At 44.2% G+C, this 13032-nt stretch overlaps 1 protein-coding gene across 1 annotated transcript; it reads right to left on the bottom strand.

Moving 5' to 3' along the window:
• Positions 1 to 3649: 3649 nt before the first annotated feature.
• ZSCAN26 (zinc finger and SCAN domain containing 26) lies at positions 3650 to 11995 on the bottom strand. Its single transcript, XM_025470813.3, has 3 exons — positions 8297 to 11995; positions 7945 to 8062; positions 3650 to 4965 (listed from the first exon to the last, which is right to left on the bottom strand). Exons 1-3 carry the CDS (start codon positions 8705 to 8707, stop codon positions 4064 to 4066), a joined length of 1431 nt encoding a protein of 476 aa, XP_025326598.1. The 5' UTR covers positions 8708 to 11995; the 3' UTR covers positions 3650 to 4063.
• Between the last annotated feature and the right edge of the window lie 1037 nt (positions 11996 to 13032).

The raw sequence follows: 13032 nt of genomic DNA, 5'->3' as shown, positions 1-13032 counted from the left end.
GGAGGGCAATCTGGAAAATGAATCAAAAAGCCTTAGAAAAATGTGCCTACCTCTTTGTCTCATTAATTTTAGTCACAGGAATTGAATGAAGGAAAATTCTACAAAGTGAGCAAAGCTGTATGTCCAAGGATGTTCACTGAAATACTGTTTATGGTGACAAACTATAAACTAAAATGACTAATGGTAGGAACATGTACCACAGAATGTTGAGCGACCTTTCTTAGAAATTGTCTTCAATGAAGACTTTTAGTTATCTGGTGTCTTAATCAGGGCTTTCTTTTATTTGCTGGCAAGGAAACAAGGGCATTTCTTGGACTCCCAGGACCCACTGGGAATATAGTGGACCTCAGGAGAGGAGGGTCAGAGTCACTTCTCCAGAGTCTCTGAGTCTTCATTCTTTTACTTCTCACTGGGCTGGTTTGTTTCTATTTGGTTTTCATAAGACCACAAAAATGGTTCCAGCTCTAGATTAGTTTCTTGTTCAAATGCCTAACGAAGACCAAACAGAATCTGTGATCCAGTATGAAACTTCCGGGGGTATCCAAATGACCAAGCCTGGCTAAGAGGTCCCCCACCCTGGTCTAATGCTCAGTGGTCAGAGAAGGGTCACATGGCAAGCTGCCCACTCAGGATCGTGGCAGAAATGATAGAATGGACTGGGCAGACAGGCAAATTGTCCTTTTCTTTTACAAATCAAAACTGTTAATGATATGAAGTCCAGTGAGAAAAGTGAAGTGTTTCTATGCATAAAAAAGATCAGTATCTCAGAATACATTAAGAGATTATGTCTAGACCACGCAGCAGGATGATTTAGTTTTTTTTTTTTTACATGTTTTCAGGTCTTTACAAAGTATATGAATTTCTATAATAAATATAATGGGCAATTATATATTAAAATTAAGCAGAAATTATCAGTACTAATCACGATTCATTTGATTGTCATATATATACATGTATGCACGAATGTATACATGCATACATGCATGTATATACATGCATATACATACATACACTAAACAATGATTATTTTTGACAGGTGAAAATTAGGATGCTTTATTTTTTCCTTTCCTGTTTCTCCATACTACATGAATTAACGGCACATTTACTAATAACTGTATCAGTTTTTTAAACAGGAGTGAGCAGGAAATGTTCTTTTTTGAACATTACAGGATACTATCCCAACAGAAAAGCTGATCAGTAGAAGATACTTCACAATACAGCTCATCCTTTCTGGGCTGCTATCCTCTGAATAGACTTACAGCTTTCCTTTTAGGGCACCTAACAAGTGTTGCATTGCAAGCAAAACCTTCAAGATCTGTTATAACATTTGCCCTTTGTTCAATGTTTCTATAATCTTTGAGAAATAGAGAAGAAAAGCACATTATCAAAATATACCTATATCCAGGGGTGCCTGGTTGGCTGTCGGTTAAGAGCCTGGCTCCTAGTTTTGGCTCAGGTGATGATCTCAGGGTTCTGGAATCCAACCCTGAGTTGGGCTCTGCGCTGGGTGTGGGGCCTGCTTGAGATTCTCTTCCCCCTCTCCCTTTACCCCTCCCTGCCCCCATGCTCTCTCAAAAAAAATTTAAAATATTCCTGTATCCAACATATATGTTCAAGTGGTTATGAGTGCGCCCCCAGGGCACCGATGAGAAGACAATTTCCTTTGGGACTGTGAGAGGGAGTAGGCTAGTTAAGGTGTCCATGAATTTAGAACACTTATAATGTGTGTACTATAGAATCATCACAAAGAAAGCTAAATTTTCCAGTTATTGAAGGGTATGTCATTCTTCATGCTTTGACTCTTGTCATTGTCATTTATTTTTCATGAGAAAAATAAAGACATTCTGTTCTTTCCTTCTTAAATGGAACAGAATCAAACAGATTTAAACTATGACTCAGAGCTGAATGATAGGTACTGACTTCAGCACAGCCATCAAAACACTTGGGGGAAAATCTTCAATACCAACTTAATTTTATCCATCAAGGCAGAATAAAAGAAACACAGCTTTATGACCCCGTAAGGAATGGAATATGACTGTTCCATGAAATTCTTTAGTGTCTCAAAAAGTTGCTCTGCCTCTACAGATTTGGTCCTCCTCCAGGAAACAGTATTTTTTTTTTTTATTTTTTTTAATGATAGTCACACACACAGAGAGAGAGAGGCAGAGACATAGGCAGAGGGAGAAGCAGGCTCCATGCACCGGGAGCCCGACGTGGGATTCGATCCCGGGTCTCCAGGATCGTGCCCTGGGCCAAAGGCAGGCGCCAAACCGCTGCGCCACCCAGGGATCCCCAGGAAACAGTATTAACTGTGGCACCTGGTCAGCCTGCACGCAGCCATACACAGGTGGAACGAAATGGATCAAAGACTGCAAAGTGGCTGTTCCAGCCTTCATGCTCCCCTTTCTTCTTAGTGACAGAAGCTTAGTTTTCAGCGATTCACTCTGCAAACTGGAACAAGACACTCTCCAGACTCCCTTTCCTAAGTTTTGGCCTGCAATCTATGCTGAAGTGACTTCTGGGAGGCTGTTCACAGAGGGCTGGCTGAACTTGGAGGACTCTTTGTCCTTATGCGTCTTTTTGCATGTGATGGCTGGAGCTTCAGCAGCCACCAAGGATCATGTGATGTCAGGACTGATGGTGTGCACCAGGATGATGGAGCAGAAGAGCAGAGGCAGGATCCCTAGCGGTGTCACAGAACCACTTTATCAGTCCTGGACTGCTTGTCTCCAGATTTTTCTATCTGAGAGAAAAACAAGCTTTTGTGAAGTCACTCTTACTTTGTTTCTAAATTATATGCAGCTGAACCAAATCCTCACCAATACACAAGTGTTCATTCCCATGGCAGACTAAGACGCTGTTTCCAGACATAATATCCTACGCAGCTACTGCCAAACAGCAAGCAATGAGGATTCAGGAGTGCACCCCCCCTAAGCTCAATATTCTTCATCATTACCACAACATTTTAGTATTCACAGTATAAAATCATGATCTCCTCTCAATTGACTTTATTGACCTCCAAGGAATTCCAGAACAAGCAATATTTTAAAATTACATTATTAGATGGCATCTGGGGGACTCAGTCGGCTAAACGTCAGACTCTTGATTTTGGCTCAGGTCATAATCTCAAGAGTCCTGGGATTGAGCCCCATGTCAGGCTCTGTGCTCAGCAGTCTGCATCTATCCCTCTGCCTTTCCCCTACTCATGCTCTCTCTTTCTCAAATAAATACATAAAATCTTTTAAAAATAAATAAAAAATAAAATAAATTATCATTATCAGTATTAAAGGAAAAAAGTCTAATTTCTTTCCCCAGTTACTAAACAGTGTCTATGCAGGAGCCACTCTCCTGTCACTGGAGTTATCAAGTAAGACAGTTGCTACCTGGATTAATTCAGCACTATTCACTCATATGACTTATGAAATCTCTTCTGTACTTCAAATAAAACCTTGATTTCTAACTTCAATCAGTGAAGTATTGTAGCAAGAATGGGGTGGGAAGTGGTCAAATTAAATTTTCTTTCCCTTCCAAAATGCTTCTGCTGGCTGGGGGTGGGGGATGGCAGGCAGATGCCAGTAGGGGGTGGTTAGTAAAATCATGGAAGAAATGCCCACCATTAACCTGCACTTTAAGACACTTTTGAAAGTGCTATATTTTCAAACATCATTAGTTTTATTTTACAGTTGTTTCTGTAGCAGATGCAAAAATATTGACCTCCTCTTGTTCTGTTGAGCCTATAAATCCATAGATACTTGAATCACTGCTGACTTCAAAGCCCTAACTCAATCAGAAGGCTCTCTGCTACTTGAAGTACGCAGTCATGTGTTTACCACGGTCAAGGCTCAGAGAAGTCCTGCAGTGAAGCGTGCTGGTTAGCTGGTTCTCACAGTCCCATCATGGGTCAAATCATTGTGGCCCAAAGGCTGAGCACAAGTGGAGGTGGAAAGTCTCCTGCTCGGCCCCCTAGAGTTCTCTGGGGCTAGAATCGGCTGTGATTCTTCCTAAAGTGCTGTTTGCTCGTCAACATAGCCTCTGTGATATTCCTTGCGGAGATGATGCCCCATCAAGCCAGACTGTCTTTATGGTGATATCTCTGATGCTGAAAAAGACCCGACCTCTGCCTGAAGGCTTCACCACATTCGTTACACTGATAGGGTTTTTCTTCATTGTGGATCCGCACATGCTGAGCCAGGTGGGAGTTCAGTCGGAATGCTTTCTGGCATATGTCACACTTGAACGGCTTCTCTCCAGTGTGAATCCTGTGATGTCGAATCAGGTCTGAGGTCAAATTGAAGGCTTTTCCACACTCATTACAGCGATGGCTTCTGGAGTGGCTATGGATTCGCTGGTGGTGAGTGAGAAAAAGGGCCTGACTGAAGGTTTTTCCACACTCCTTGCACTCACAGGGCTCCTCCTGACTATGGACTCTCTGGTGCCGGTTGAGGTGGGAGCTGCGCCTGAAGTTCTTCCCACAATGGATACATAGGTAAGGCTTCTCTCCAGTATGGATCCTGAGGTGTTCCAAAAGGCCTGCATTCTGGCTAAAGACCTTTCCACACTCTTTGCACTGATAGGGCTTCTCACCAAGATGGATTTTCTGGTGTCTAACAAGGTGTGAACTTCTCTGAAAGGCTTTCCCACACTCGTGACACTGATGACCTTTCTCTCTAGAGCGAATTTTCTGATGTCCAGTGGGACTCGAAGTCTGACACACCTCAGATTCATAGAGCTTTCCTTGTATGTGTGTACCTTCATGCGTAATCAGGTCTGAGTGCTGGATGAACCCCTTTCCACATTCTGAGCATTTATACTCAGTCTTTGCCTTGAGCTTGACCTGCTGCCTTTCCAAGTTAGGGTCCTCATAACGAGGCTCTAAGGGTTCAGATACTTTCCTAGATGATTCCACTTCTCCACAAGAGTCTGTCTCTACAACCATCTTCTCATTCTCAGTCCTTGTCTCCTCACCTGAAACATTAAATATATACCACCAATTATTTGTTTTTTTGATGCTTTGGGAAGGGAATCTGCATTTGGGAGGAATAAATCTAAATCAAGCCATGTGTGCCAAGTGGAAATGCTGTGAATGCTTGTGTTTGCACAAAATATATAAGAGCAATGGTTCATGAGAACTTGTCAACAGCGGCTACTCAAGGGAGGATGGGTATTGTGGTAGGAGGCAGCTTATCTTAAATGGTTTGAATTTTATCATGTGACATGCAGCACACATTCTGCAAGCAAACTGGCTCAAAGGGCTTAGCTGTACATCCTTGAAAATGGTTTGTCAGCCGCAGTATAAAAAAGCAAAGTCAACTGATGGCCCTGAGGCCAATAAGAAAGAAAAAGCACTGGAGATGAGGAAATGCAGACAGAATGCCCATTTTATCACTGATTAGCTATGTAATCTAAGACAGGTAATTTAAACCCTCTGGGCTCAGCATCCTCACCAATAAATCAAAACCACTGGACCACAAGACCTTGATGTAACATGAAGTTCACAAAAATGTCTTGGACTTTCCTGATCTCCTTGGACAGCAGCAGCTGCTCCCCTGTGTGGCTCAACAGGGACAGGGCATCTCAGTGCTGTAATAATTTGCTCATAGGTCTGGTACATAAAAGACCATAAGAAATGTCTTCTGAATAAAATCTAAGAGCAGACACATGGGCACAAGTGGGCAAGTAGAACAGGCCTTCCCAGGCTAGGAACCTGAACGAGGACACGAGAAAGCAGGAGAGAGAGGTCCTCAGTAGCATTAATGACAAGTTAGTACGAGTTTATCAGTGTAAGCCAGATTAAAGCAGCAGATCAACTGCAAAGTGAGAGCACATGAGCGCCAAAGGTAACAGTGGAGGACTGGCCATAAGACTCCAGAGACAGTGAGTCCTGTGTGGGGCAAGCCACATGTGTGTCCTCCTGCAGCCATCCATGGGGGAGGGAGGGCGGCTTGAAGGAAGAGAAGAGCAATCCTTCTCCAGCAACAATCTAATGACATAAGCAACTAAAAAGAAGGAGTGGCTCTAAAACCAGAAAACAACCTAAACTTTGAGTGTAAAATAGCATTTTCAGGGCAAGGAACAGTGTCAAGGATCTACTGTGACTACATTTATTTGTCATATTGAAAATACATGCGCATGATGGACGACATGGGATAAATTCATTTCTACAAGACTATTTACAAAAGGCAGGCCCCCTCACTAGAACTCATATAAAAATTTGAAAACAAAAACAAAAAAACAAAACAAAAAGGCAGGCCTCCTCTCTTTCAGCTACTTTGCACAGCAAGCTTCCAGAAGATGAGGACCTTTGAAGCAGGCTCAGAAATTAAACAGGGGAATCAGATAGTAGGTAACAGAAGCTTTAGAATCACAATCAGCCATTCATCAAACATTTATTGAGGATCTGCTCGAGGCCAGGAGCCATGACAGATTCAGGAAACAAAACAAAGCCCAGCTTTTTACCAGCAGGAGAAAGACATACACCAGCAATGATATTACGATATGATCCGTTCTCTGATGGGAGACATCTTGGAGCTCTAGGAGCCTAGGTGGGGAAGTCAGTCACATTAGGAGGACTTAGGGAAGGATGGAGGCAGGGAGGTCTAAGACAAATCCTGAAGGGTGAGTAGGAATAGTCAGGGAAAGCAAGGAAAAAGTAGTGTAGACAGAAAAAACATGGCAGGAAGAGGCTCAGAGGAGAGAAGCAGCAAGGAACAAGCAGGAGTCAAAACACAGCTCAGAAAGATGGGAACCCGCAGCGTGACGAGGACATAGGTGACTGACTGTCCTGATCTGTCTGGGACTGAAGGGTTTCCCAGGATGTGGAGCCGATAGGGCCAAAAGTCTCAAGCAAACTGGCACAAAGTTCATGCTTATGGATATGTGGCTGAGAAGCCAGCAGACACAACATTCAGGGGAGGCCTCTGTTACTGGCTGTCAGGAATTTCTGCAGGTCGTGGGTTTTTTTCTTGTTTTTATTTTTTTCCTTTTTATTATGGAATTTTTCAAATATTAAAAAATATATATATGTAGAAAGAATAGCATTACTCAGCTCACTGAAGGGCTTTAAGGACGGGAGCAGCATGAATGAATTTGTGTATAAATGATGGAGGATCAACAGGAGGTAAGAGACCCAACAGAAGCACCAGGAGGACAGTGAAGGACACAAGAAAAAGCAGGCCTACAAGACAGCCACATGGCTTCTGGCAGCCTGGAGAGAGGAGAAAAACATAAGCGACAGAAGGAGTGCCTGGGGGTACTCGGTTGGTGAGGTGTCTGCCTTTGGCTCAGGTTATGATGCCGGGGTCCTGGGATGGAGCCCCGCATCAGGCTCTTTGCTCAGTGGGGAGTCTGCCTCTCCCTCCCCACACCTCCCTCCCACCCCTGCGCTCGCTTGTGCTCTCTGTCACAAATAAATCTTAAAAAAAAAAAAAATGGAAGCAACAGAAACAAGAAAGAGGGATTTCAATGACAAATACAATATAGAAAAAAACTAATCTAGGTGCCATTTAGAAACAAAAGACAGTAAAAATACTACAATAATTTGAAGGAAACAAAAGAATAATGAGTAATAGAGCATTTGGCTGGATTCTTTGCCTGAGGTGAGAAACCACCAATCCTTTTTCATTGACTGCTACGGTGAAAGGAAGAAGATGGTGAAGGGCAGCCAAGAGAAGCCTCTGGTTTCAGCTGAACAGAAACATCAAGGAAAGGATGGGAGGAAATGTTTAGTGTGACAAGAATCTTCTAGATCTTGACTGTGGTGGTGATCAGAGGACTGAGTTTTATCACATTTGTGAAAACTCACTGACCCAGACACATACAGAGTGAAGTCCACCTGGTGTAGATTATTCCTCGATAAACCTGACTCAAAGCAAACACAAATGTCAAGCCTCTGGAGGGACCGCCAAGCCCGTCTGTCACACGTCAGAAGCCACAGCTGTTTCTCACCCTTCTCTCGTTCTGGCTCCAGAACTTCACCCTCAGCCTGGACCCACGGCTCCTGCACTGCTTCCATGGCAGCTGCCTCCTCCACAAGCACCTCCTGCTTCTTTGCCTGGTCTGGGTTCTAGGGGCAAGTATAGACACATAGGGACGGTTAGGGACATGTGGCTTAGCAGAACACTGCTCAGAAAACACTGCCATGTAAGAAAAGAGTAAAGAGAAACCCCAGGGAGGAGGCAAAGTGGAAAGAGACCAAACCAAAGCTTAACAGGTCTGCTGCTCAGCTCACACCCGCCTCTCTGGCCCAAGGTCTTAATCCCTGCTTTTCTGTACAAGAGCATATCTGGTCCTTAACCACCTGCTGTTGGGGCTTGTCCAGCTCCCTCTCCAGGTCCTCCAGAATGGCCACCACCTCGTCCCCGCTCTCGGGGTGCTGCTCCCGCACCCAGGCCTGGAGCTTCTCAGGCAGGATGGTCAGGAACTGCTCCAGCACCAGCAGCTCCAGAATCTGCTCCTTGCTGCGGGTCTCAGGGCGCAGCCAGCGTCGACACAGCTCCCGGAGCCAGGTGAGGGCCTCACGGGGTCCTGTGGTCTCTTCATAGCGCAACTGCCTGAACTGTTTGCACAGCGGTTCTTGTCCAAGGCCTGTGCTATCTCCTGGCAGCTTGACTACCTGTTCCCAAGTAGAGCAGGGATCCTTCACTGTCCAAAGCCCCTTCTTCAGATTCAGAGGAGCCTGGGAATGGGCATTCACCAGTGCAGTCGCCATCCCCAGTGTCAGCCTGTGCTCTCTCTGCTCAAAAACTTCCTTGGACTGTCTCCTGAAAATGTGAAAACAAGAATCACAGAAACAGGGGCACCTGGGTGGCTCAGTCAGTTGAGTGTCTGCTTTCAGCTCAGATCACGAGCGCTGCATCCCTACATCGGGCTCCCTGCTCAACAGAGTCTACTTCTCTCTCTCCCTCTGCCCCTCCCCCGGCTTGTGTGCTTTCTCTCTTTCTCTCTCATACTCAAATAAATAAATCATGGAAAAAAAAAAAAGAACCACAGAAAGGGTAGCAGTAGTAGTAACAGCAGCAGCAGTACTCCTTTGTTGGGTTCATACATTTCCAATAATTACTATCAATTTCTTTCTCTGAAACAACCATTTCTAAAAACAGAACACACATACAAAATGAGAAAACTGTTCTGTACAAGATTGCCAGCTGAAGGAGCACAAATAACAAATCTGAAAAATCACCATTTTGCATCTTGATGAAATAACTGATTGAATCAAGTGCCACAAATGGGTGAAGCCACTGGGCAAAAAGACACTCTCACAGTCTCAAAGAATCACCATGTTGATTGCTTATTAATTGCAAAAGAAACAATGGAGATATCTGGCAGACACAAACTCAATCGAATGATCAAGCCCAGCAACACCAACAGTGAGACAAGTGACCTTGTGCCGTATCACTTATGCAGCATTTTTACTAAATGGTTAACATGAATCTAATAATGAGGAGACTTTTAGATAAATCCTGAATGCAGCTCATCTACAGCAATTTCACAGAGATAAAAAGAGGTATTCCTCTAGAATACCTAGTTCTCATCTAAATGAATTATGAAAATCGGCTCCTGGGTTTGTTTGTTTGTTTTTTTAAAGATTTTATTTATTTATTCATGATAGACAGAGAGAGAGGCAGAGACACAGGAGGAGGGAAGAGCAGGCTCCATGCAGGGAGGGACTGTATGGACGAGGGACTCGATCCCGGGACTCCAGGATTGCACACCTGGGTGGAAGGCAGGAGCCAAACCGCTGAGCCACCCAGGGATCCCCTCGGCTCCTGGGTTTAAAAAACAGTATAAAACCTAGTTAGGGTCCAAATACTGCTTGCTGCTACTATATAGTCCTGGATGTATGTGTACATGGTAACTCCCAGCTGATATAGGTTTTAGAGGAGATGTTATATATATGAGAAGTCAAATATATGTTAAAAAATGGACTTAAAATTTAAAAAGTCAAATCCTACTGTTCTTAATAGAAGTGAGAAAGTCTAAGAAAGTGATGATCATTAGTCAGAAATAAAAGTTGGAGGGCAGCCCCGGTGGCCCAGGGTTTAGCACTGCCTTCAGCCTGGGGTGTGATCCTGGACACCCGGGATCGAGTCCCACGTCGGGCTCCCGGTGCGGAGCCTGCCTCTCCCCCTCTCTCTCTCTCTCTGTCATAGATAAATAAAGAAAATCTTTAAAAAAATAAATAAAAATTTGGTATTGTGATGGTTAACTTTATGTGAAAACTTGACTGGACCATGAGATGCCTAGATATTTGGTCAAACATTATTTTGAGTGCTTCTGTGAGAGTGTTTTTGGATGCAAGTAACATTTAAATCAGTAGAGTAAAACAGATGCCCTCTATAATGTAGGTGGGCTTTATCCAATCGGTTGAAGGTCTCAATAGAACAAAAACGCTGACTCTCCCTCAGGTAAGAGAATTCTCCCTGCTTGACTGCCTTCACACAGGAACATCAGCTTTTTTCCTGCCTTCAGATTCAAATGGAAACATCAGCTCTTCCTGGATCTCGAACCTGCTGGCCTTCCTACTTCCTACTGTAACTGTACCATCAGATCACCCAGTTCTCAGGCCTTTGGACTCAGAATGGAACTAAGCCATCGGCTTTCCCGGTCTCTGTCACTGACTCATCCTGAAGATCTTGGGGACTTGACAATCTCTGTAACTTCTGGATCCAATTCCTTATAATAAATCTGTCTCTACGTGTCTATGTCTGTGTATTTCCTATTGGTTCTGCTTCTCTGGAGAACTCTAATACAGATGTATAGCATAGGTTGCTGAATTAGTGGTGGTCATTTCTATAATGTGATTAAACACATCAAATACAATATATAATAAATAATATGATAAACTGACCCTTCCATTCTCCTATGATATCTTGTATATCAGATCAATCAAGATCTACTGATTCTGCCTACCAAACCTATCCTCTCCTCTTCATCCCCTTGACACCATCTTCTATCCAGACTACTGTGACTGGCCTTTCTGACCATCAATCTATTTCCCACACTGTGAACAGTTATATTTCTAAAAAGGAAAAGGATTGTGTCTCTGCTGTGCATTTACTGCATTTAGTGGTTCATCACTATCTTTAGAATTAAGTAAAAGACATCTAATATGGCTTAAAAATTTCTTATGATCTAATGAACTTTCAGTTCCTCAAATTTCCGATACTCTTTCCTGTTCCCGGGTCCTTCCCCATCTTATTCCTTCTGCCTGGAAGGAGTAATTCTCCAATTTTTTCTCATTAGCGCACATATACTCATATATACTCACATATACTCTTCGTGTCTCAGCATAATAAAACATAATAAAACAGTAAGGCAGCACAATTGGTACTTAACGAGAACTAATGCATTTTATCCTCACACAATTGCCAACTTCGTTTCACAAAGAAGGATCCTGAGACATGGAGAGTTTAATAACTTACACAAGGTCCCCAAGCTCAACCTCAGATCTTTCCCTCAAGAGCTCTAAACCCTTGACTTGACTTTGCCTTCTCTCTCGCATAATCCACGTGTGATCCAACAGCAAAGCCTGCTGGCTCCGTTTCCAGGTAGATCATTAATCTGGCCACTACTAACCACGTCTACCAAAGTTCAAGATACCCTCATCTCCTACATGAAGTACTTGTGATAGTTTCCCCAATTCCATTCTCGCGCCCCTATGGTCTAATCCCATCGCAGTTCTCAGCTACAGATGCTTTAAAACATGAGTCAGATCATGTTTTTCCTCTGCTCAAAACCCTTCAAACACTCTTCACACCAAAAAACGACCAAATTACTTAAACAGTACACGGCACAGCTCTTGCACACAGCTCCTCGCAGTCCCAGGCCTCTGGATACCGTTGTCTACAGCTCGGCCCCCGTTCGCTGCCCTCCTGGTCCGCCTGTGATTCCTGAGTGTGGCAAGCAGGCTTGGAGGCCTCTGAATTTGCTGTTCAGCTGCCTGACAGCTCGTGCCCCTAGAGGCCACACAGGTCTTTTCGGGTCCTTAAGGTTTCTGCTTAGGCACTACCCTGTAAGGCTTACCTTCAACATGTGTTGAAAACTGCAGTCAGCGGATGACACAGGCGAAGCCTACGCGGTGCCCAGTTCAGCAGACGCGCAGCTGCGGGATCCCCCCGCCCGGCCCTCGCCCTGGCCCGCGGGCCCTCGGTCGCAGAAGGCTCCCTGCACCCGGGGAGCAGCGGCTCCCCAGCCCCGGGCTGCAGGGCCTTCCTCGCCAGAGCGCACACACCGAGCACCCCAGCACCTGGCTGCAGGAAGAGCCAGACGGGCTCCTGCACCTACTCGGCTCCTAGTCCAGCGGCAACGCCCACTCGCCCGCGCCCCGTCGCCTCCGCTCTAGGCGGCCGAGAGGACCGCAGCTCAATGGTGCCTGGTTCCGGCGCGCGGCAGGGAGGGCGGGAGCTCCGCCGGGCCGCAGCGCCCCCCGCGGCGTGCAGGGGCGAGCACCCGCCGTTCTCGCCTGCGAGCGATGTGTGTTATATCCAAGTTACAGGCCGGCTCAGCTTCATGTACCGCGAAGAGCCAGCGTTTCTACTTTGCGCGCTCACAAATTTAACATACTTTTCCATTTCTCCCCAATTTAAAAAATCAAACACAATGGCAAAAATAAATGTCAGCGTAGGGGGATGGTTTTTTTTTTTTTCATAGCAGCAAAGAATTGATTAAATTGAACAGTGAAAATATCTTTGGATTGAAGGATTTAAGGTAATGAAAGCTTAAGTATATTACTGTAAAAGTATAATTAGCAATACTTTGCAGTGAATGTAGGTTTCAGAGGAAAAAACATCAGATACCACTTTAGCAAAATAATTCTGCAGAAGAAAACAGAAATATTCCCTCTTGTTCATCTTACCAAAAACGTTTTTATACTCTTTCAATAAATTAAATACTTTTAAAAATCTAAACAAATTTCTGTTTAATGATAGTTTTGAAAAATCATTAAATATACTAATCATTGTTTTATGACAGGTAATTTATTCAGTGTTTTCAGCATTGAAATTATCACAACAAAAGGAGAAAACGTTTCGTTAT

Source organism: Canis lupus, chromosome 35, assembly GCF_003254725.2.
Source record: "Canis lupus dingo isolate Sandy chromosome 35, ASM325472v2, whole genome shotgun sequence".
Classification (NCBI taxonomy): domain Eukaryota; kingdom Metazoa; phylum Chordata; class Mammalia; order Carnivora; family Canidae; genus Canis; species Canis lupus.
This window is presented reverse-complemented; position numbering and strand designations above follow the sequence as displayed.